This window comes from Triturus cristatus, chromosome 4_1 (assembly GCF_964204655.1).
Source record: "Triturus cristatus chromosome 4_1, aTriCri1.1, whole genome shotgun sequence".
Lineage (NCBI taxonomy): Eukaryota > Metazoa > Chordata > Amphibia > Caudata > Salamandridae > Triturus > Triturus cristatus.
The window spans coordinates 1,237,307,460-1,237,333,504 of record NC_140585.1 but is presented as its reverse complement, the minus strand read 5'-3'; the positions used below and the strand labels follow the sequence as shown (position 1 = coordinate 1,237,333,504).

General features: G+C 46.5%; 1 protein-coding gene across 5 annotated transcripts in view; it reads right to left on the bottom strand.

Moving 5' to 3' along the window:
• Nucleotides 1–26,045, bottom strand: part of ZNF740 (zinc finger protein 740) — a 240,497-nt gene that overhangs the window by 132,264 nt on the left and 82,188 nt on the right. For all 5 annotated transcript variants that reach the window (XM_085654652.1, XM_085654655.1, XM_085654653.1 and 2 more), the window contains exon 4: nt 11,212–11,298. In XM_085654652.1, coding sequence (XP_085510778.1) covers nt 11,212–11,298 — 87 coding nt within the window. The remainder of the gene's footprint in view (nt 1–11,211; nt 11,299–26,045) is intronic.

Here is a 26,045-nt window from a genome sequence, read left to right as displayed (position 1 = left end):
TGATGTGAAACACTTCCTTCCACTGGAGTGGGCAACGGCGCCAGAGGAAGCTCTTACTCATTGCTTCCCTGCTGATCTAGCTGTGGAAGAGGACTGCTGCTGATTACCTCCTCTACCTCTGTTTGACTTTCGGCTTTGGAACTGTGATCTTCCTCGATTTTTGTTTTGGGACCACTGAGGGGTTTGAACCCTCTGTTGGCAGCCCTTGCGCTGGTTAGGTTTGTATCTCCGCCTGAATTCTTTTTTCTTCTCTAATCCTACCGCCTTCAAAGTGTCTAATTCGGCTTTCATCCTAGCCATCTCCTCATCTGTATGGGTGCCAAACAATGAGGAGCCAGAAAAAGGCAGGTTAAGGATCCTCTGTTGAGCATCTGGTTTGAGAGCTGTAAGCCTTAACCAGGCAGACCTCCTGGCGCAAATGCCATGCGCATAAGAATGCGCCGATAGTGTAGCACCATCCGCTGCCGTGCTAATCCTTTGGTTAGCTACCAGGGATCCTTCTGTAATGACCTCCTCAAAGTCCTTTTGATCCTCCTTTGGTAGCTTCTCCTTGAAACGATCCAAGGAGTCCCATAAGGCCCTGTCGTAGCGTCCTAATAAGGCTGCTGCGCTGGAGACTTTTAGTGATGATGCTGCAGACCCACAAACCTTCCGTCCCCAAGAGTCCTGGGACTTACTCTCTTTGTCCGGGGAGACCAACTAATGTGTAGAGACTGCGTGCGTTTTTCGTGCCGCTGCTATGATAACTGAATCTGCAGGCGGATCTGTTTTAAAAAAAAAACGGGTCTGTATCAGCCAGCTTGTATTTTTTCTATATTCTGGCAGGCGCAGCCTTAATAGCAGAGGGGGTTAGGAAAATGTCCATCACTGGTTCCAGAAGCCCAGGAACAAGAGGCAGCAACGGACGAGATGCATATCTTTGGTGCAGCGTCTCAAAGATTACCGTTGTTGCGACCTGAGGAGTGGACATCTCAATGTTCAGTTTCTGAGCCCCTCTTTGTAGCACATCATGATACGTGTTAATATCATCTATCGGAGACACTCTCGACTGTGGGCTGTCCGATAGGGTAGGTGAATAGTCTCTTTTAGAGGAGCGGGTGGACGAAGATGACCAAGTAGGAGACCTCCTTCTTTGGTGATGGGAAGTAGAAGGCCTGCATTCTCGCGATCTTCCTGCACGGCGCTGATGTGCTGGTGAAGGCGATCTATCCACCTCTTGTACTAAACTTTGTTGAGGAAATCTGTGGATCTGGCTAGTATATACTTCCTCCCTTCTTGATGCTCCCACCGGATCCTTACTCCAGTGATGGATTGGTAAAAGCCATCTTGGAGATAGGTGAACAGAAGAGAAAGCCCTCCTGTGATGTGTCAGAGATCTTTGTCGTGACCTCCACGAATGACGCTCCGGGGACGCAGATGGTGAATGCGTTGAAGGACGTCTCGAGGAATGAGAGGATGAGTGCCGTGATGCTGACTCAGTCACCAAAACCACTGAACCCTCTCCAGATCTCACTGATGTGGGTCTCGACGTCGAGCGTATAACCTGCTCTGACGCAGCCCTTCTCGACGTCGATCTAGATCTTCTTCTAGCTGTCGAAATTCAACCAGGTGTTGGGATCGACGTCAACTCTGTGTGTTTCGTCAGCGAATGTCTCGACGTTGAATGTCTCGTCGACGACGCCAGGGTACTTCTGCGCCTCGACGTCGAGCGTCACTGGATCGCCGACGCCGAAGGACTTCTTCGCCTCGACGACGATCGTCGGTGGGATGGCGACGGCGGAGGGCTTCTGGTCCTCGACGCCGATCGTCGGATTGACGACGACGGAGGGTTGCCAGCTTTCGACGCTGAACGTCGAGACACCGCCGGCGGAGGGCTGCTGATCCTCAACGCCGATCGTTGCCTGGTTGACGATGGCGGAGGACTTCTGCTCTTCGACGCCGATCATCTCCGAGTTGACGTCGGCAGTGGACTTGAACTCCTCGACGCCAATCGCCGCCGGGTTGACGACGGCGGAGGCTCACGAGTCTTCGACGTCGACGTACCTGTATGGCTGCGTTCTGTCGACGGCGAGCCCACCGTCGAAGGTCTTTTCTTGGACATATGTCCCACCAGTGGTTGTTTTCTCAGCGCCGATCCCGACGCTGATGGATTCCTGCTTCTAGAAGAGGATCTGGGCCTCTTAGAGCCCTTTCTCACCGGAGAACTGCCTCTGGAAGCCTTTTCTGCCAGCCCATAAAGACGTATACGCTCCCTGTCTTTTAAAGTTGTTTTTGAGAGAGACTGGCAATGAGGACAAGTCTTGGGAACATGATCTTTAGGCAGACAGAGAATACAGACTGCATGAGAGTCTGACCTGGCCTTCTTTTTTCCACAAGAAGGGCAGGGTTCAAAAAGGGATGGCATTTTGAGTGGTAAAAAATGCCAAAATTAGTCAGAAAAAGTGAGCACCTTACTTGACTAGATATAAAACGTCGAAGTAAGATAAATCTTTCCTGCAAATTGAAGATTATTTCTGAGTAAAACCAGAAAAAAGTGGAGCTGTGTAACCAGGGTCCTGTCCGAAGGAGCCGGAAAGAACAACTGACCTAACTGTCACCCCTGAGGCACGATGGTAAACTAGGGGTCATGCTTGCCTTAAAGGCACGGTGCCAGTTTATTTCTATGTTGCTATGAGTTAGCTTTCCAGCCTTTCTAGGCTGTAGTTTTTCTGCAATGCCTGTGAGCTGTCAATGCTTTCAGTCCTATCTGAGAGATTGTGCTAAATGCTAAGCATTAAAACAGTTTTCAAACATGCTTTGCTGTTGTTTTTCCCTGGTTTTTACTATATTGTTTATAATATGCAGGGGAGTCCTTACAGCATTATTCAGCTCGTGGTTATGAAAGGCTGCATTTGTTTTTTTATTATATATATATATATATATATATATATATATATATATTACCTACTGGCGATAGCCAGTAGGTAGTTATAGTTAGGACCACGTTTCCATAGGAAAACCTCAACATTCTATTTTGAATAACTTTGGCGCCGGTCGACGAATCCTCGCGAATTTCTCAAAATAGGTGGGGCGCTACGCTCCGCTCCTACCCTGAAAGTCTCGGGGGGATTCGTCAAGTGGGGGCTGAGATAAAAGGGGGGTCCCAAAACGCGTTTTTCCCATGCATTTTTCCATAGGACCTTTAGAACGAGCTACAGCCCGAATGGCTGAACAGAATTACTCAAAATTTGGCAGAGAGGTAGTCCCTAGGTCAAGGAAGTGCCTTTTGTAGGTTTGGTGTAAATCTGTTCAGTAGATTCTGAGAAAATAGCCTTTAAATCAATATATATATCTGAGCCAGCTTACGGTACGCTTACCGTACGCTTACGGTAAGCGTACGGTGGCGTGCGCGAGCGCGATTCTGATTGGCTCTTAGATCTTAGTAAACATTCGAATCGGCCGAAACCAGGAAGCGGCGGCCGCCATTTTGTCTCTCGCACTGAGAGAGATTTTTAAAATCGGAAGCCCAAAAACATGTAAAGGGGCTGTTTTGACAACTCCCTCCCACATAGTCATGTTGAGGGAGTCCCCAAACATCCCCCAAGTGCAAAAACGGTTTTATTTTTTTTTCGGCAATTTCGCGGGGTACGCTTACCGTACGCTTACGGTAAGCGTACGGTAAAAAAATAAAAATAAAAAAAACACTATCCACACTTACCCCACCCCCTGTGCTTTTGGTGGCCGAAGGCCACCAAATGTGCTGGGCTTATTACAATGGAAAAAAACACTATCCACACTTACCCCACCCCCTGTGCTTTTGGTGGCCGTAGGCCACCAAATGTACAGGGCTTATTATAAGGGAAAAAAACTTAGCATTTAAAAAACCGTACTAATTCACTGAAAAAACCATAGGTTTCACACACGTTATAGTTAGGAATTAGCATTTAAAAAACCTTGCAAATTCACTGAAAAAACCATAGGTTTCACACATGTTATAGTTAGTGGAAATTTTACTGATAAAAAACCAATGAAATTGCCCCGTTATAGTTAGCGCAGGCAACTATAACTCACGCGACCGCAATCCTCTGCTGATGACATATGTGTCTTTATGAAAAAAAAATATTTGTAATATATGTATAGCTAAAAATGTATGGAAGAAGACATGGGCAAATAAGTGTCTAAATACAGTATTAGCATCAGCAGAGGATTGTGGTCGCGTGAGTTATAGTTGCCTGCGCTAACTATAACGGGGCAATTTCATTGGTTTTTTATCAGTAAAATTTCCACTAACTATAACATGTGTGAAACCTATGGTTTTTTCAGTGAATTTGCAAGGTTTTTTAAATGCTAATTCCTAACTATAACGTGTGTGAAACCTATGGTTTTTTCAGTGAATATATATATATATATATATATATATATATATATATATATATATATATATATATATATATATATATATATATATATATATATATATATTTTGCAAGAAGTTTGAGTCCACAGTTTGCTGTTTTTCGATCAAGGATTCGGCATTTGATTGATATATATATATGTATATATATGTGGAGATACATATATGTTTGTCACATATATGATTGTGTTTAAGGGGTCCCGCACATGAGCGGGAATATTCTAGTGCTTATGACTATTGATGAGGATCCCCTGGAAGAGAACTAGTTCTATCGCACTCTTTTGTAGGAGGGAGATTACCTCCTGTTTTAGAAGTGACAAATGTTCCTGTGACATTGGGCGTTGTTTGGGTGGAATGTTTGGGGGGTAGATGTTAGTTCGAGGCAGTAGCCTGACCGAATTATCTGTGTTACCCATTTGTCTGAAGTGATAGTAGTCCAGACAGGAAGGAAGTTGTGGAGTCTGCCCCCGACTGGAGTGGGATGGTCGGGGGGGAGTGGAGGGAAGTCATTGGGCAGGGGTGGAGGTAGAGTGGGAGGTGTTAGTTTTGCCTCTGCCTTTATTGTTGTTACCCCTGTAGCCGCCTCTCTCGTAACCCCTAGTGAAGGTGGATTGGGTAGGGGCTTTATAGGAAGTGGAGGCGCTGTCGGAGGAGTAGCCTCTGCAGGTGCTTCGAAAGGAAGAGCAGCGAAAGGAATGCCTGGGAGGGTGCGACTGTAGGGCTCCCATTTCCCTTTTTCATTTTTTCCAGGGCAACATCAACGTTTGGACCAAACAGATGTTCCTGGTCAAATGGGTGGTTGAGGATGGAAGCCTGCACCTCGGGTTTGAAACCTGAAATTCGTAGACAGGCATGCCTACAGAGGAGGACGTTGGTGTTAATTGCCCTAGAGGCGGTGTCAGCTACATCGAGGGCGCAGCGAATGGTGGTGTTGGTGATGGTTTTTCCCTCCTGGATCAGTTTGTTGGCTCTATTTTTGTATTTGTCAGGGAGGTGTTGCATTATGGCTTCTAGTTCGTCATAATGTGCCCTGTCATACCTCGCCAAAAGCGCTTGGGTGTTTCCAATGCGCCATATGTTGGCAGCCTGGGATGCAGTTCGCTTGCCAGAGGCATCTAGGAGTTTGGACTCCTTATCAGGTGGTGGTGCCTCGCCTGATGCCTGGGGGTTTGCACGCCTCCTTACAGTGGAGACTACTAGAGAGTATAGTGGTGCGGGCCCTCTGATGTAGGTGGGGTCTGTAGGGGCGGCCTTATACTTCTACTCGATGCCAGGGTTGATGACCCTGGCCTTGACCAGGTCTTTAAAGACCTCTGGCGCGTGCTTTATAACCCCTTTAAGCATGGGCAGAATGGAAGTGGCCCAGTGTGTAGTGTCAAAGGTATCTAGGAGGAAGTCCTCCTCCACGGGGTCTATATGGAGATCAACTCCGTAGTAGTGTGCAGCCCTATGGAGCAGTTGGTTAAACCCCATAGTGTCTTCGGGAGGGGGGGTCTTGAAGGGTAAAGGTTGTCCTGCGGAACGTTAGGGACGTCTGGGATGTTGTAGTCGTCTCATGGGTCTGGGGAGCCTGTAGGAGTGGGGTCCCCTGTGGGTTGGTCATGGGGTCCGTCCCCTGTGTCGTCATAGACATCGTCATCATCCTCATCCGGAGAGGGAGGAGGTGGAGGAGGAGGTGGAGGAGGGGGTGAAGGTAGTCTCAAAGGAGAGGTAGCAAAGTCTCTTCTCTTTGGAGGTGGAGCTGGGGCAGGCTTGTCCAGCGGTCTCTTTTTGATGCTGAGCATCAAATGTCCAGTTTTAGGGTCTTTGACAAGTGTTTTTTGTAGTGGATCGGGCCGAAATAGTTCCTCTGTGAGGGGGCGATCTGTCGGCGCCGAAGGTGTCGGAGCTGTAGATTTTTTTGTCTTGGAGTCGGCATCGGTTCGTTATTTTGAACTGTGTGGCTTAGAAATGTCCGGTTGTTTCCTCGGTTCCGAGATGACTTTTGGCTTCGATGTGTGGGTGTCGAGGGCTTTTGATTTTTTGCTGGGTTCCGAGGACGGTGTCAGTACCGAGGAGCTAGTGCTTGTCTTCGACGCCGAGTGCTTCGGTGTGGAGCGCGGCGTGGAGGAGGAGGAGGAGGCCATCTTCTTTTTCGGTGCCGGTGCGGAGGAGTGTTTCTCGGCACTGACGGCAGGCTGGCTCGAGCCCGAGCTGCCAGAAGGCTTGATGGGCTTCTTTACCGGGCCCGAAAGCGAGGTATGTGAGGCAGTGTCTTTGGTCGTGCCTAGGCCCGAGGGCGAAGGCGTGACCGAAGCCTTTTTCAATGCCGTCGAGGGTGGGGATCGATGTTAGTACTCACGCCCCTCTGTGCCGGAGTGATGACCTCGACATCTGAGTCGTCGGCTTCAGAAGCGCTGACAAGGCCTTCTTCGGTGTGCTGGTCTTCGGGAACATCGACGCCTTCTCCGAAGATGTCGTCGGGGATTGCAGTCGACGAGTGTGCCATGGATCTCCTCGCCCTTCGGTCACGAATGGTCTTTTTCGACCGCAAGGATTTGCAAGCCTGACAGTCTCGTGCCTCGTGTTCTTGGGAGAGGCAGAGGTTGCACACTTCATGGAGATCGGTGTGGGGAAACTTTGACCCACATCGAGGACACTTCTTAAATGGAGTCCTTTTCATCAGCCAGGACCGGAGCTCAGGTAGGCCCGAAGGCCTTCATCGACGACCGGAATCGAAGACTTCGAACTATGAGAGTTGCGTCGAGTGTGGGGATCGCGATCAAAACAATACCACGGAAAGGGAAGGATTGAGCGCCGATCAGAAGAACTGAAAACGGTTCGGAACCGGAGCGCGAAGATCACATCCGAGCCCGATGGCGGAAAAAAACAATCTGAGGATGGAGCCGAAGCCCATGCGCAATACGATCCAAAGGAGGAGTCACATACCTCGTGACTTCCAAAGACTTTCCAAGAGGAAAAACAACTGCAAACATCTGGGCCCAACACCAGATGGCGATCTATGCACAGTGTGTAATCTGCAGCTCATATGCCTCAAACATAAGCATTATGCAGATCCAACAAGCCGAACTAGTCTCGATTCTGCAGAGGTGAAAGGATGTGAAAATGAGTACCCACAAACATTTCCTCAGGGCCGAAATGCACAGTCTGGGGTATCACCGGGGGCCACACAGATGACCATTGAGCGTTTATGTGTGTGGGGGGGGGGGGTATTTGGGGGCGGGCTAAGACAGGCAAGACATTTAAATAAAAAGAAATTTAAAAAACGTAAAAAGATAGGCGGGACATGCCATGGTGGGGAGTTTGATGGGTAAATTCTACCAGGCCCCCCACCATTCCAGCCTCCCGGGGAAATGTATAACACCCAGTCCGACCAGTCTGCCCTTGTAAGTATGACATATGTCGCAACTCATCCCATACATGCAGGGGCACGTGACGAATTCCAATTTTTAGGATTGAGTGGAGTTTACATTGAGATGGTTGTAAATTGTCTACCCAAGATATCAGTAAATGGTCATGGTCCCTCACTGCAGTTGCATCAGTGTCCCTGTGGTAATAATGGGGCAGGATTCAGCTTTTGTATGGGTTCGGGGACAGGAGTCCGATGCTTGTACTCTGCTGGTGGAAAACATGCATCTCCCTCAGGGGACAATATGATTGTTAAATACACTGAGGGAAAATATTGGCCCGCAAAATGCATCATGTGAGATTTTAAGAAGACAAGAAAACAGCAGAACCATTTTCAGTGCCAGAATTGTGACAAAATGTTAGAAAGTCTGCATCACGGGGCAGATATAGGAAAAGCAGAAACTCTACAAATACGATAAGACCATGATGAACTACGTGCAACTTTGCTTATGCAATAACAACATTGCACATTTCTTAATTTGACACAAACACCTGGTGATTAGGAGCACGGCAATCAATACTGCAGCAGGTGCAGAGCCACCGAGCATGGGGCACTAAGTACCCACTTCAACCAAGTTAGGGCTTTATTGTACTTTCTAATCCATGAACAGGGGCTCATATTAATTGAATGCTGCAAGGCCAATATCCCCTTGCTACGCCACTACAGAGGGTGTGGGGAGATATGTTTCCCTCTCATCTTGTCCCAGTTGAGTCAGAGATAACGTTGATGCTTCTTGTGATGACCTCAGCTCATGTTTACTTTCGAATAAACCGTGTACAATCTCGCCAGAATCGTTTTTCAACCATTTCTAGGATTGTGACAAATGGTAGCATCATTTCTCATCAATGGAAACTCCTCTGTAATGTGCTGAAAATGCTTGACAGAAATATTTTGGGGAGAGTGGCAGATGGTGCCGTACAAGCCTGTCTAGCAACCAGAGATGGTTTATTCTCACTTTGAGAAGTAATTTTTATCTTTAACCAGGGGAACGGTGCAACAAGTGCACCTAGTTTCATGTGCGTAATTAATACAAAACAAGGTACCTGTACACTGTGGTTCTCCAGTATTGATATCTTTCATAGATTCACTTGCTTGAATCTTCCCCATTGTCATGGTGGGAGTCTCGCAGTAATTTAAAATACAGCAGTATTAGAAGAAAAATTACTGCAACCCCATGAAAATAGGACTCACCTTTGTTAACCTATCCTCCTCTTTATGAGGTCAAATTGTCAGCCAATGAGATGCCAGCCCTTGAGACCACAATCCCCTGCAGAGCCACCATACCTCAGATTTTTGAGCACAAGGGTATAGTAAGCTTCTCATATGAGGTTAGAGTGGTTTGCCTTAAAACTTAAAATGTGGTTGTCACACTACGGATCAACTTGTTAAAGAATGGTAGATCACAACAACTCATGACAAAAATGCTACTCGTCTGTCTTTATGCTCTGATGTTTACAGCATTCCAGTGCACCAGAATGCAGCTCTGCATCTGGAATATTCACTGTGGCTACCAGTCACAAAATGACACATTTTGTGACATTTTGACCATCAATTTTGTCTTTTGTTTGACCTGCAATCTCAAATTACGGATGCCCTAATGACACTGTCTTGTTTAGTCAGGATACAAAGAGAACCCTAAAGCTACTTCTACTCATATTTGTAAAAAAAATAATTTAAAAAAAGGGTTAACCAAGGGAGAGTGTATGTCATAGCCCCCCCTTTATTTGCTGCTTGCCATAGTCCAGGTACTGTAAAATGCAGGTCAAAGATCCAATTTACCTGGCTAATCTGTCTTAATTTTGAACAGGTCCACCAAGATAAACATCAGTGGCTTTAATAAGGTGAATAGGACAGAGACTAAGAATAGTATGACTACAGGCTCTATCACTCAAAAGGAAGACTCCTTGATGAGCCACTTTGTTTTTAAAGTTATTGAGGTTTGAAAAATAAGGCTAGCAAAATATCACTTTGATACAACGGTTATTGAACAACAAGATTGCAAGAAGTACAACGAAAAGTATTAACCGGGACCTTTCAGCTAGGAAGTGGAATGGGCAGGTGTGTCCAATTCCAGATTTTTTTGTTGTGTCAAGGTAGCATCTAGCTGGTTGAATAGGTCCTGAGCATCTAACTAATGGTTATGAATGAAACTAGGAATGGAAAATCAGACTGTTGCACTATGTAGGCAATATTCACATTATGTGGCAGACTCTTGGACACAATCTACGTACGTCTTTATGGAATTTGAAGGATCTCCAAATTACAGGCCAACTGGATGAAGTCAGTACTGCTCATGTTGCAGGAATAGACACTGGGGTCACATCCTACCTGCAACCTTTTAGGTTCTTAAAGGAGAATTCAAATATCTAGGCACTGTGACTAAAAAACACAAGGCTGGGCTAAAAGAAAGTATATAAGCGTGGTGGTTCAAAGAAAGTAAACAAGGGTGACCTCCAAGAAAGTAGTCTGGACAGATTACTGACATATTTTTAGTGAAGACACTCAACACTGGAACAAACTTCCTCTATCTCGTTGGGACAGGGAGATTCTGTTCAAGATGATGTTTTGATCTCTCTGCCAAGAGATCTCAATTGTGGGAACCAAATGTTTCCAAGGATAGACTCCGCGTCTGTCACACCGCAAGCATAAAGGGGTGAAGAGCAGATGTTTGCTTTCTAAATTCAATGTCAAACTTCTGAGATGGCTCTAGTGTGACAATCTCAGAGGTGCTAGACATCAATTACATTTCAGACAAAGACACCACCACTGGAAATTTGAGGGTAGTGGACCTGTGAGAGTGGAGAGGACTAGGTGCCTTCCAAGACATAGAATGACTCTTATCAAACTGAAATTTGTTTTTGCATGGTGTGATACTGAAAAGAGGTAAGGTTGATTTCATTCACAGATGAGAGCAGGTTGTGCTGATGGGGGGTGATGCTAATCAGCGCAAAGGGTGATCCACAAGAAAAAAGGGGAGCCTCTGAAATGGGAGAGAGGTGGAGGGAGCATGGAACCAAGATATTCACTTTAGACACTATTGAATGCAAATGTGGAGAGACTGCGAGAATGTACACATGAGGGAGGCATGGAGGATGCCAACAGTTTCTTAAAGTGACACTAGCAATATCCCTTTTCAGACCCCTAACAAAAGGGGTATCCGTCACACATATTAAAGCTCACTGTTTTCAGAAAGACATGGGCTGCAGGGCTAAGGTGTGAAATATGCTTTCGTGCATGCTAGAAAAATAAAACAAAGCGATAATTGAAAAGTGGTCTCAATATGATGTTACTAGCTTAGTCAGGAGCGTGGCTTATTTTAGCTAAAGTAGAACTCTGTAGCCTAATACTATGCAGTTGGAAGGACTACTTTAAATTCCATTATTTGGTGTCTTATAGTACGATTACCTGCCTTTTTATGACTCTTTTTTGGTGGTGAGATTGGAGATTTGGGTTCCTCTTTCAAATCAACAGCTTTCTCTTCTTCTTTTGGAAGTCTCTGAAGAACAGAAGAAAAATATTATTGTCTAATACCTTTATTTGCTTTGTAAAACCCCTACTAGGCAGTGTAACTGCCAATCCATAGCTGTTTAGTTAATTAAAGAGTAAAAAAACTATCATATTGTGTTCGGATAATACCGCAATGAATCAAATTCAGTCTTCAATATTTTATATTGGAGATTTTATCAGTATAATTCATCAAACACTCCTACTGCATTAAGAATAAGAAACAACTTCCCTTCATTCAAACGTGCCCTAATTCTACTCATTGCAGTGGAAAAGACATTCACATCCACCACACTACCTTTGCAGTGCATTGAGCTCTAATGTGTCATTCAAGGCACAGTGGGAGAAAATGCTACTGGGATAAGCACCAAAAGTATTTTCTGTTTAAAAAAGAAAGCCAAGGCGCGAAAAAAAATCTTCCCCAGCGTCCAGAGTTTTTTATTTTGCTTTTTTTAATACTCAAGTCAGGTCAAGTTTATTTGCAGTTACTTAAAAATATAAACTACAATTTCTAATCTACAGAATTACAGATGGATAAACAGTGAATTATAGCGATGTCACCGACGGGTTGTGAGTAACATCAAATAGACAACAAGCATGAAGAACAAGTTACTTACTTCCAGTAATGCCTTATCTGGTAGAGACTCTAACTAGCTGCAAATTCATTACCTTAGCATATTCCCCAGGCGTCAGACAGGATAAGGAAGTTCTTGAGCAGTACTTCTGGTGACGGTAGGTGGCATCGTTTGGCTCCCCATTGGAGTTAGATCCGAATGTCCACACAGTAGTGTTTAGTGAACGTGTGCAAAGACGCCAGTATCGCAGCCTGACAGATAGCCAGGTTGGGACCTCCGCGAGCTAACGCAGAGGCCGCAGCCTTGGCTTTGGTGGAATGAGGATGCAAGCCCTTGGGAGGTTGCTTCTAAATAGCAGATTTCAATGCAGAGTACAATCCATCTTGATATGCATGGTCCTTTTCTGCAAAGCCTTTCTTTGCTCTGGTGAACCCAGTGAAAAGTTGATCATCCACCCGGTGTTCTTTAGGAAGATCAATGTAGAACAATAACGCTCTTTTGGATCCAGTTGATGGAGTCTCCACTCCTCTTTGGAAGGAGCAAAGAACGTCAGCAGAGGGATGGCTGTCACCACTTTCAGTAGGAAAGAGGCATATGTTCTCAGAACCAGTTTGTCTGGAAACAATGTAGTGTAAGGAGGGTGCACGGATAGTGTCTGCAGTTCGCTAACCCTCTTGGCCGATGTAAGGGCCACTAGTAGAGCAGTTTTAAGGGTTAGAAGACGTAGACAAGAATTGTGCATAGGATTTAATGGCAAGCACATCAAGAATGTCAATACCAGGTTCAAGTCCCATTGGGGCATGATAAAGGGATTTGAAGGTAACTTGTGTTTGCAGTCCTTTTAGAAAACAAGTCACAACAGGCGATTTAATCGGGAGGGCTGGTCTGGCAACCGTAAGAACACCAATATGGCTTAAAGATACCCTGTAACTGTGGCCATAGCAAATTCTTACCAGGCTAACAAAAGAACAAATAATAACAGTTCTAATTAAGGTGCAGAAAGGGGATCAACATTTTTGGTAGTTCACCAGCCTCAACCTAGCCCCATCTGCAGGCGCATACGTGTCTCAATTGAGGGACACCTGGCTGCCAGACTGATATCAAAGACTTCCGCAGGGAGGTCAAAATCTATCAACTGCCACTGCTCAATCTACATGCATGAAGGTGGAGCATACGCAGGTTCAGGTGCAGGACCCTCCCTGTTGCTGTGATAGAAGATACTCCCGAAGGGCGACCCTGATCTGACGAATGAAGCTCACCGAAATCCAGGGTAGAGACTGAAACATCAGAATTATAGTCTGAATATACTGGACTCACCGCTCCAAAGGATAGGCCCAAAATTGCACTGTTTCTAGAATGGCTCAGATGAAAGGGGGCATCTGAGAGGGAGTCACATGTGACTTCAGCATGTTGATAGTGAACCCCAGCGAATGCAGGAAGTCTGCCGTAGTCTGGAGGTGAAAGACAACTGTTTGGGAAGAGTCCACCTTCAGCATCGAGTTGTAGAGGAAGGGGAGGACTGTAACCCCTGACCACGGCACAAGTGCTGCAACCACCAACATCTTGGTGAGCACCCAAGGGGAGCTGGTGGAGCCAAAAGGAAGCCCAGCAAACTGAAAATGCTCGTGGACCACTGTGAAATGCAAGTAACGCCTGTGGACAGGCATGACGGGTATATTAAAGCAGACATCATGTAAGTCCAGCACAACATCCAGTCTCCAGGGTCCAGGGCAGACAGAACCTGAACCAACGTGAGCATCTTGAATTTCCCCCTCTTCAGGAAGACGTTAAAGGTGCAGTTCTAAAATAGGGCAGAGGACTCCGTTCTTCTTCGGCACCAGAAGGTGAATAGCAACCACAATCTACTTCTGATGCTGGCACTTTTGGCCAAAAGACCCTGCGCTTCCTGACGGAGCAGAGAGAGGTGGTCCCCCATCAGCCGATTTTGGGATGTTGGCATGGACAGCGAGATTCTAAGAAGGGGATGGAGTAACCCACTGGCCAATTTTAAGTACCCACTTGTCTGATGTCATGGACTGCCATCAGGGCAGGTGATGTCAGATTCTGTGCCCGTGATGGTAAGGGGACAAATGAAAGCGGTTTTGAGGCTGTGGCTGCCAAGGGGTAGAGACTTTTGTCTGTGAGTCCCACAGGCTACATGGGAGCCAAGTTCACGGCTCTAAGAAGGGCTGGTGAGCCTGTGGCCTTGGTGGCTGAGCAGGAATGGATGCAGTTGGTAGCCCCAATGGCTCTGGCGTGTGGCTGTGGATAGCCCCAACAACCGGGCAGTGGGCCTGCTGTCCTATGCCTTGTCATCAAAGAGGCCAATGCCAGTGAAGGGCCTGTCCATAAGGGACGCCTTGATATCTGACGAAAAGCCAGTAGATCTCAGCCAGCCGTGGGGTCTAAGCCCCACTGATGACGAAATTGTATGCCCAACAAGTCGGTCATATCCAGTCCGTAACAAATTGAACATTGCTGTGTCTCTGACATCGGCAATAGCTTGGATCAGAATGTATCGGGCTTCCTCCGAGACAATAGGCAGCACTTGTACAACCAAATTCCAAACAGTGTGGGTATATTGGACCAGGAGGCACATGGCATTCACTGGCCGCCGTGCAAGACTGCTAGACGAGAACATCCTCTTGCCAAAGGTATCCAGCATCCTCGATTCCCTTTCCGGTGGTATGGAATGCGCCAGGGTTGACTTTGTGGCCTGGACAACCAGGCTCTCTGGGGTGGGGTGCAGGGTGAGGAAAGCTGGGTCTCCAGGAGCGGGATGATGGTGGTGGGCAATTGTCCTGTGCACAGGAGCCCCTGTTTAGGGCTTGGTCCATGCAGAAAGTCTATGAGGGCTGCATTAAAAGGGAGGAGATCTTTTGTGGAATCGACTCGCCTGAAGCACATCTGTTGTGACGTTCGTGTGGAATGCCATTGAGTGCAGTATAAGGTCCAGGACCTTAGCTGCCCTCCTCATTACCATGGCAAAAGAAGCCTCTTCTGCATAGTCACACATGGAGGAGAGACTAATCCAGTGTCTGGGGAGGTGTTCAGACCACTGGAATTCTGCCAGCTCCTCGTACCAGTTGTATTCAGGCTCATCCAGAGAGTTGTGGTCGCCATATGGATCCTCAGATTCTGCACAATCATACTCCTACCTGGACCTGTCAAAAAAGGCCAGCCCTAGCACAGACTCGTAAGGTCATGTTACGGCTGGTACTGGAGTTAATGTCAGGCGACGCCGGTCCGGCCCCATATCAGAATCGGGTATGATGATGGGGTTTGTGCACAGTCAGTGTAACGGTCTCTGGGGTAGGATGCGGTCTCAATCCCAGCCATTCCGGACCGATCACTGGATCCACCGGACCCGCTGCCGCTGAGGGCAGAACCGCCAGCGGACATCCAGTGAGGGCACCAGCCAAACCCATGGGCCCAAAGACGCTGCAGAGGGGTCGGTTTACGCAAAGGTGAGGTGCAAGGCTTCATAAAATTCTCGGAGTTCGGCGGGGGCCATTCTGGCTCCAGGAAACTCAGGAAGGCGCAGAGAGCACATGGGACAGGTTCCGTGTAGGCACCCGCCTTTGAGTGACATTGTTTCTGCGCTTTGTTCAGTGACTTGGGCCGGTGCAGCAAAGTCGAAGAGCATATCTACTTCTTGGACATCTACGATTTCTTGTGGGACTTACCGGATGACTTTGAGTGCAATGACAAGTGCTAGAAACTGCTCAGCCAACGGGCTTGGGACCTGGAACATCGTGGAGGTGACTGCCATCGGGTGACCAAAAGCTTCAGGAAACACTCCTGCAGCACCTTGGGGTTCATGGTGCGACTGTCCTTACAGGCCTTGGAGTCGTGGTCCATCTTCAGGCACCAGAGACAACTCAGATGAGGTGCTGTCACAGACATTAGTCTGTGACAGGAACCACAGGGTTTAAACCTGACCGGTTTTGGGGGGATCATCCCTAACATTTGCTTTTTGATTAAGACTAGCTAGAAAATTAAAAACTACTCTTTTATCGAGTCTTTTATCTGCTATCTTATTTGTTGTGGGGGATTCCACAAAAGACATCATTAGTATGTGCCCCTCACTGTGTTAAAGCTAAGATTGGAGTTGAAATGACCAGTGATTATCCAAGTCGTATCACTTTAGCTAAGTCACACATCCTTTAAAATAGGCATGATGTCTTTTATAATTTGTTTCTTACTATTGGAGGATAGGATGATATACATATTAATTAATAACAGAGTTCTGATTTGCATGCCGAAGCCCAATTTTCTATTAAAAACTCTAGCAGTGCAGGATTGTCGATATTGATTTCTTTTTCTGTGGGTCGGATAATATAAATAGCCTGGCTACCATTGCCGTGGTCCTTTTTCTCTATTTTCTGAACTGGGGTGTAATGATAGTATAGCTTTGAAGATTTAGTCTCCCGCCATGCTTCCTGCACACAGATAAAATCAAGAATGCATAAAACGAGCAACAAGTATTGGCAAAACAAACGAGTCTTGCCTAGAGGATATCTATTGGCTTTGTCAATTTTTTTCATAAGCCATGCTGTATAGCAGCGCGGCTGCTGTGCAACATGATTGAAAGGTTTTTTTTGTTGATGTGATATGATGCGGTCAAAGATGGCCCCTTCATAACACTTTCTTTTTTTTTTTACTTTGCTGCACAACAGCCACACTACTAAACAGCATGACTAAAACACATTGCTAAAGCCAAATAGCTCTTCTCACGTACGTGAAAGATTTTTGGCTTGGTCAATGTTTTTTTGTGTCAGTAGGGGACAGGGAGGTGAGAAGGGGGAAGCAACAACACGGTGGGGTACGGGTGGTTGAGCAAGCAACAAAACATGTCAAATGCTTTTAAAGCTGTTAGGCCACCTTAGAGCACTTGCAACTAAACCCTCAAGAGGAAAAAAAATAACTCAACCGTAAATCCTGTTGTCGGTCTGTCGGGGCAACTTTGCTGATTTATAGAGCCTACCCTATTGATCGCCCTGGGTAATGGTGATTAAAGGTTTGTTGCAATAGAGGATTGAGTCTGGGCCCAGGGATTGCTACGAGGGGAAGGCACCACTCAGACAGAAGAAGCTTTATGAGTGCCAGAAGGGCAGATGTAATTGTCTTCTAACAAAAATGATGGTTAACGCTCTGCTGTGGTTTGGGTTACAGTAATTTTCCATTTCTCAAAGATTTAGCACTATCCTAGGGTGTAACTGGTTATGTTAACAAAAGCCCTAGTACCAATAGTTTGGTGGATGTACGAAACTGAACTGATAAGTATGGTGTTTAAATACTCAGGAGCTACTGTCACTTGATGCAAACAAATGATTGATGGAATGCTGAATACATCATACATTCACCCCCAGTCTAGAGATCTGGGTTAAATTCATCGTTCTTTTGCTCACCATGCCAACCCAGTTTAGACCCAGCCATATGCAAATCAGTCTTGACCCTGTGCCTCATGGGAACAGTCCAGATTGAAATGCCATGCCAGGTCCTCCCTGGACCGGAAACAAGCATCCTGGGACCGGTTTCTGGGTATTATCCTTCATCATCAATAGATATCTCCCCAGGAGGAAGAAGGAGGGTCTAAGGGAACAGTCTACCGACCAAACTACAGTTCGAATCCCCAAAACAATTGAACAAAACTCACAAAAGAAATGGTGGTCAAGAATAAGACTTATGCGAAAAAACAAGAACCAGTGCCTCGCCACACAAAGAGCCTACTCTTTCTAAAACATAAACTCAAGTGTTGAGATGAAGACAAAAGGAAGAGAGTATGAGAGAAGATTGATAGGATTTCCATCAACTGCCAAGAGAGGCCAGTGTCATCACGTGGTCATCCTTAGGTCTTGCTACTAATCCTCTAAGCCTAGAGGCAAACTGGGTAGCAAAGATTACAACTGGACAGTAAAGATAGAGCCAGATAGAGAAATCGACCAAGGTGGTCCAATCATGTCTTGTGTGATGAAAATTATAACGCAGTGCAAATGTGTGAAGGTTAAAAAGGGAGTTGGGAGAGAGAAAAAAAGACTTTAATGCACATCTCTCCAGAGGTTTTAATAGCTACTGCAAAGTTGTGACAAGTAATGATTAATTCTTTTTAGGGCGGGGTCTCCTATACCTGAGTTGGTTACCGGGTGAGGTGAGGTCAGAATCTCACACAAGTCAGGTGAGTTTACTACCTTTCATGTCTGGGTTATGCAATGTGGTACTTCAACATTGACAATCAAAGACATTCAACTTATAAGGAAGACTTGAATTAATGCTTAGCCTACACACTAAGATTATATATGTTTGTATCTCTATTTTTTGACAGGAGTGAAGTGCACCCTGCTTGTCCAGAGATCTCATCATACCAGGTTGTACTGTCTGACAACTTGTTTTACAAGTTTTTCATTGTCTTACTTGTCACACATTTGCAGTAGCTATTAAAACCTCTGGTCCTGAAGAAAGCCGGGAATAAAATCCCTTCAGGCTGAAACTAGTCGACCAACTTGAGAGGCAACCTATTTGTTAAAAGTTGCTGTTACACGTTTTTAACTGGATTGGCAGAGAGATGTGCATTAAAGTCTTTTTTTCTCTCTCCCAACTCCCTTTTTAACCTTCACACATTTACACTGCGATATAATTTTCATCACACAAGACATGATTGGACCACCTTGGTCGATTTCTCTATCTGGCTCTATCTTTACTGTCCAGTTGTAATCTTTGCTACCCAGTTTGCCTCTAGGCTTAGAGGATTAGTAGCAAGACCTAAGGATGACCACGTGATGACACTGGCCTCTCTTGGCAGTTGATGGAAATCCTATCAATCTTCTCTCATACTCTTTTCCTTTTGTCTACATCTCAACACTTGAGTTTATATTTTAGAAAGAGTAGGCTCTTTGTGTGGCGAGGCACTGGTTCTTGTTTTTTCGCACAAGTCTTATTCTTGACCACCAGTTCTTTTGTGAGTTTTATTATCCTTCATCAGCCAGGCTAGCTTGATACCAGTGGCACAGTGAGCAAGGGACCTACGTCTGGGCATACCCATCCCACTTAGGGTGAAAAGTGCTACGCAAACAAATGATGGACGGAGTGCTGAATAAATCATACATTCACCCCCAGTCTAGAGATCTGGGTTAAATCCATTGTTCTTTTGCTCACCTGATGGTTCTTGGAAATTGCAGGTTGAATTTTGGTAGCGGAAACCAGTACTTGAGCTACATTATGAGAACTTTTATCTTAGTTTCAATAGGAGTTGATTTAGTGCTGAGAGTCAGATAGGTAGTTTGTTGAAGGCATTGTGTGGAATGGTTTTGGCTCAGCAATGGGGGGCCAATACAGCTTTTTGCAATAAATGATGAGGTCCTACTGTCATAAAAAACCAGAAGCGAGAGCAGTTTAAGTGAATTTTGGTTCCTCCTAAGTTAAGATCCACTTATGACTTGATTTAGTTTGCTCACTAGCAGTTGAGTTGATAAGGAATATTGGAAAATATTTTTTCCACAACCTTTTTTGCTTCCTTCTCCAATCTCTTAATTAAATATTTTAATGACTTCCTTTTTAATATAGCAGCAGGAACAGTAACATTTTCACAATCTCCTGTTTTATTTGAATCTGTGGAATTGATAATCAGACAAAGAAGGCAAAGGTAGCTCCTTAAGGAGTTTGGAATAGGGTGAATTTCAGCCACATGCTGGATTTGATTTTGTCACACGGATTTATTTTGTAAGGTGGGCCTTGAAATGGGCGTTTCCCCATCTGGATAGTCGTTTTGTCACCTAATATTATAACATAACGTGTATTTGTAAAGCGCATGTCCACCCAATGGTATCTTGGCGCTCAGTGACAGATGCTTATTGTTACCCAACTCAACATTATTCATTTTATCGACCTCAGAAGGATGAAAGGCTGAGTGCACCCGCCAGGATTTGAACCTGGAACAATGAGGTCGAACACAGGCCCCAACAGTGGACGCATTAGTCCACCAAGCTACCAGATCCTGCTTTATAATTCAATAGAGCACTAGAACCAAATTACATTTCTGACGTTTTCAGAGACTTTACCTCCTTTACTACTGAGGTCAAAACGGTCAACGAGAGGGATAAGCGATGGGCAAGCATCTGCATGCATGAATAGATGGGTTTGCTTCCTTGGCCAGATCTTCAGGTATTTTATCTATGTAGTTACTGAGGCGCTCCAATCTGGCGTCAAAACCCCACCATGTACTGTGCAAGAGACTCTAGATGGGTGATCTGTAAATTTAAGTTATTAGATTGAAAGTCTAATATCTAAAGTAAAGTACAGCTGTTTCCATGTTAAGACACTGTAACATGGCTGCAGCCCCAGATTAGGAAGAGTGGATGGACGAAATGGCCATGATGGCGGGCCATGAACAATTTACCTCCAGATTTCGTGATGAGGGAGCCATCTTTGATGGTATTTGGGGTGCATTTCTCCATTATGACTATGTCACCCACGATGTCCTTCCCCCCTGCAGGAGGCTGGGACCCAGTCTTACCTGAAGAGTGCTTGTAACGCCATTATTTAGTTGGATTTTCTTTGACAATGCTGTGCAACTTTTCTATGCAAAAATAATAGATGATGGATGGAATGCTGAACAAACCAAACATTCACCCCCAGTCACAGAACTGGGTTGAATCCATCGTTTTTTAGCACCCACGCCATTACAGTTTAGATCCAGCCATATACAAATCAGTCTTGACCCTACCTCCCATGGGAACAGTCCAGCCCGAACTGCCAGGACACGTTCTCCCCGGAACAGAAACAAGGATCCTGGGTCAGGTTTCGGGGTATAACCCCTCATCAGTCAGGCTAGCTTGAATCTGGTGGCGTAGCAAGCACGAGACCCATGTCTTGGTATACCCTTCTCACTTAGGGTCACAAATTCACAAAGAACAGATGATAGACAAAACAACCATTTCGTCCATCATTTGTGTGTCTTGTGCAACTTTTCTAGGCTGTCTGTCATGTATTAGGATAATGTACACTTTCACTATGTTTATGTTTAGATGGCTCACCCACACTTTTCATTACCAATGCTGTTCAGGGATTTTATGAACTGCAACTATATTTTTCTGCTCTCCCTTTCAGCACTTTATACATTTGGCGCAAGTAGTGACCCCTATCCCTTCGCTATCTAAGGGCCTGATTACGAGTTTGGCAGTCCTAGAGCAGGCCGTAACGCTAGTGCCCCGCTCCAGGACCGCCAAACTCGACTGCCGCCCACCCGCCAGATTACGAGTAAGCTTGTGGTCTCGTGGGGCGGTCCTCTGGCATTCCCATGGCGGTGCCTATTAAAAAGGCCCCGCAATGGGAATGCCAAAGACTGTTCCTGCATGGCATGGATGTAAAGTCCATGTAGTACAGGTAAGGAAGAGACTGCACACAGGGTGGCACAACATGTGCTCCCCTGCAGGAACCACTTGGCCTTGTAGTGCTGCTTTGTTTCCTCACCACAAAGGTTTTCATGGCGGCCTCACCGCCATGAAAACTGAGGCGGTGAGGAAACTCGTAATATGCTTGGCAATCCTGCAGCGGCACCACTAGACATATTGCGGCCTCAAGACTACCACGCCAGGGATCGTGGAGTCCGCATGGTTGCGGTGGTCCCAAAAGGTCCGACAGCCGTAGTCATAGCACGGCGGTCAGACCACTGATGCGGCGCTCCGACTAGCTACCGCACATCCACCAAGGGTTCCATGGTCAAACTTGCAATCAGGCCGCAAGGCTTTATGCTCGGACTGATATGTTCTTTTATGTATAACTCGATATAAATATTCAAATACAGATATATTTTTTTATATTTATTTTTTATTGGCATTTCGTAATACGAAACAAACATTACAACTAACAGCCAGACAGTTGCTTGAGTAATACAAAGTGAATAATCCAGACTACCATCATGTGATACACAATTATACACATATATATATATAGGTTCTCCTTTTTATAGACCTCATAGCAAGAACAAAAGAAGAATTCTTTCCATTATGAAGAATAAAATCTACAGTACGACACCATAACTCGCTGTTGGGCACAGTATAGCCATATTCAGAAATATAAAGAATAAGACAAGAGATCAACAAAAAAGAGAGACACAGGAAAGTCAAAGTAACAGTGTACAGCCACATGTGTACCTACCCCACAAAGAGATCCCCACGTCTCATCCCATATCCTTTCCAGGCAACTCCTGTGACTCTGCCTCTACAGTCGCCTCTTGATGTTCACGAGCCCACGTCACAAATGGTTCCCAAATATCCTTGGGCCTAGATGCGGAAGGCATCATCTCCCAGTAGGTGGTCAATTGCGTGTGGCCAAATGTTACATCTTTTAACCTATTAGCTTTAGTGGGAACCCTCCTGCTACCCCAATGAATGGCGACCCATCTTTTAGCAAAAAGGAGCAATAAGGCGTGCAGTTTTCTGAACTGAACAGGTGTGTCCTTAACATACCCCAGCAGTCCCTATAGGAGTAGGATCCCCGGTTAACCCAGATATTTGGTGTATTACATTAAAAACATCAAACCAGTATCTTTCCAATCTCAGGCAATCCCATGCAACGTGTAAGAAACCAGAAGAAGCAATACCACACCTGTAGCAGCTGTCGTCATCTCGGAGACCTATATGGTGTAGACTGGTAGGTGTCCTGTAAAATCTATGCAGGAATTTAAAATGGATTAAGCGGAGTTTGTAATTGGGGGAGAGTGCCGTAAGTTGGTTGCAGCAGTACAACCATTGGTCTTCCGTAAGCGGTGGTTGGAGATCCACATTTCATGCCGACAATGCTAGAGGTGTCATCAGTGGTGCTGATATCTGCATGTGATTATAGATCCTGGTGATGAGGCGGCAAGGGGAAGCTGATTTGAGCACGTTTTCTAGAGCGTTTAGAGTGGGCGGGGCGTCCGGGAATGTGTTATGTATAGACCTGCACACTGTCTTAAGTTTATGATAGGTAAACAATTCAGAAAATGACACCTGTCCATCCCCAGCAGCTGTTGGAGGGGATCGGAACGATCCCTCTGGGTAAAGGTCTGCAAAAGTGTGCAGTTTCATTTTGTGTGCCAATTCTTTTCCAATGTCGCCGCCCGCGGGGAACAGCATTGGATTGTTTGCCAGGGGCATAGCCGGGACATATAGAATGGGAGCGCCGGCTCTCCTCCGCAGCTCGTCCCAGGCCCAGCATAGGGTTTCTACGGTGTCAATATCGTCCCTTGGGCGTTTGTACATCTGAAACAGGGAGACCCGCAAGGGGAGGGGGGGCCGCAACAGCTTCCTCCACCGCCACATGGGGCTGAAAAGGAGTAGGATGCACCCAGTAGTATAAATACTGAGCTTGTGCACTCCATGCATACAATTGCATGTCTGGAGCTCCCAGTCCCTCCTAACTCAAAGGAAGTGTTAATAAATCCCATGAAATTCTCGCCTGTCCGCCCGCCCATACCAGGGAGATCAGCGGGGAGATCAGCAGGGACCGCAGGGTTTAAAAAACAGGCTTGTGTAAGGACCAAGGGGAGATTAACAAATAAATAAAGGAATTTGGGTAGCACCACCATTTTTACCAGTGCTATTCTCCCAGCCAGAGAAAGCGGGAGCCCAGCCCATGCAGTGATCTTGTCTTCTAGCCAGGTTATGGCACGGCCATAATTCATATTCCATAGGACCTGCATGTCCCTGCTAATCCAAATGTTGACCTAACGGCTAGGGCACTCGACCTCGGACTGGGGGAACTGGGTTCGAGTCTCGGTAATGACGCTGAACTTCCTGTGATTCTGGGCAAATCACTTAATCTCCCCGTGCCTAACAAAAAAAGAATGTGTGTCCACATGTAACGTAACTGGTGCTATGTAAAGCGCTCTGATACCTGATTGGATTCGGGTCAAGTTTGCGCTATATAAATCTCTGCAAAAAAAAAAAACTTCACAGGTTCTGCCGTCCAATTAAGAGGGAACTCAGAGGGGCCCTGGACAGTACCATCCGTAAGAGGGAAAATGACAGACTTAGCCCAATTGATTGAGATACCGGAGAGGCCACCAAATTTAACAAATTCTCTCAATAACGGATCCAGGTTTGATGACGGATCAGACACATATAAAGTAACGTCATCGGCATATAATGAAATTAAAAGACTACGGGCACTAAAGCCTATTCCTTTAGCGGTATGATGTTGCCGGATACGCGCTGCGAGTGGCTCCATCGCAATCACAAAGAGTAGAGGTGACAGCAGGCATCCCTGCCTTGTACTCGGTGATATGTTAAAAGGTTCCGAGAGGAGGCCATTCACCCTCACGCGCACAGCTGCATGTAGAAGAGGCGGATTAGGTTAATGAATAACGGACTGAAGCCCATGCGACCCAGAATTGCAAACAGGTATTGCCACTCCAAAGTATCAAATGCCTTTGTGGCATCTAAAAAAACAACTGCCGCTTGTACCTCGGGATGCAAATAATGTAACACTGAAAACAAAGTCCTGCGATTCTGGGATGTTGCTCTTCCAGGAATAAAGCCTGATTGGTCAGGATGAGCAACCAGGGGGAGCAGAGGTTGCAGCCTATTGGCAATCAGTTTTGCAAAGATGTTTGCGTCTACGTTGATTAAAGAGAGTGGCCTATAGGAGTCCAAAATAGGTCTGAGGGTAGCGCCGACAGGCAGATTAGGGCCTAGAGCACGATGCGCGCTCTCCACTGCGAAGACATGCAATAGGTCGGGGTTGAATAATGCATGGAGCATGTCCGCAACATAGGTCTCCATCTTTGCAATTGCTGTTGTCTCCGGTACCCCAGTGATACGGCATGTTACTTCGGCGGGACCGGGCCTCCAAATCCTTGTTTTTGACGCGGATTATGGCAAGCACTTTGTCCATCTGGAGGAGTTGTTCCTTTGTCTCCACCTGGAAGTCATGGAAATCAGAGACTCAGTTCTCCAGCACATCCAGTCTAGTCTCATGTGTTCCCAGTTGTGATTTGACGGCGTCCAATTGAGAGGTCAGCGCGTCCAGTTTGGTATCAATGTTCCGGAGACTGGACCGCATTTCCAGCATGAGGGTGCATAACTCTTCCCCTGGTCTTCCGTGTGTGGGTCTGGCGGGCGCTCCGCACCCAACTCCAAGTCTTGCTCAGTGAGACGCGTGGTGCGCCACTGGTCGAAGGTCAGTTTCGGCTGTTTTGCGTCTTGCTTGCCCATGGCTCGGGCCGTGATACACGTCAGTCAATCTCAAGGCAAGCGGATGATGACCAGTCCGGGTATACCTGCCCAGTATCCGTTCTCCGACTAAGGGTGTGATGTAGGGCTGGCACTCGAGTCGCGCAGTCAGTGAAGCGGGTTACCAGGCAAGCGACAGGCAAGTCCCCCCTCCCTTGAGAAGGATACCCTCTCAGGCTCCGCAGTGACAACACTTTGGCGTCTGAGGCGGCCACGTGGAATCCACCGGGAACGGATACCACCCAGCGATGAGTTGCAGCAATTACCCAGATGTGGGGGAGAGATATACACTTTATATGGAGATCATAGGGAAAGTGTTGGGGTTGTCATCCCAGGACGGTCCGCCCCACATTCACAGCCAAGGCGCCGCCAGTCCCAGCGTCCAGATCCACACGGACTGGCACCACGGGCCACAACCGACACACCAGAACCGCAGCTAGGTGAATCAGCAGGGGGTAGCTTAACATCCAACAATCATAACTCACCCCCCCTTGGTGTTTCGCCTCACCCGCTGCGTTTGTGGAGGCGCTGTATTTGCTGGGGTCGGTAGCGGCGAGGCCACGTAGCGCAAATAAGGCCTGAAGTCCAGTCTCAGCAACCACGTAAAGGGTGGTGAATGCAGGCCGTCATATGAAGCATGAACGTTTATGTCCACTCTCCAAGGGGTACCCCAGGTGGCAAGCAAAGTCAAAATGCCCACATCTGCACCCCTGTCGCGCTAGGTCTCACTGGTGCCGGCATAAGGTTTAAAAACAGTCACATTCCAGCTTTGCATACCACAGGCCAAGACCATCCCATTTCCTCCTATGCAGCAGCCGCCTCCTAGTAGTATTTCTTCGGAAGCCACACCGTCTTCCCGGGACGTTGGGCCCACGTGGAGTGTCCGCAAATCACCTCCCCGACCACAGGGTCCGCCTCCCCCTCGCCGGCTCATCACCATCTAGGCACTCGCC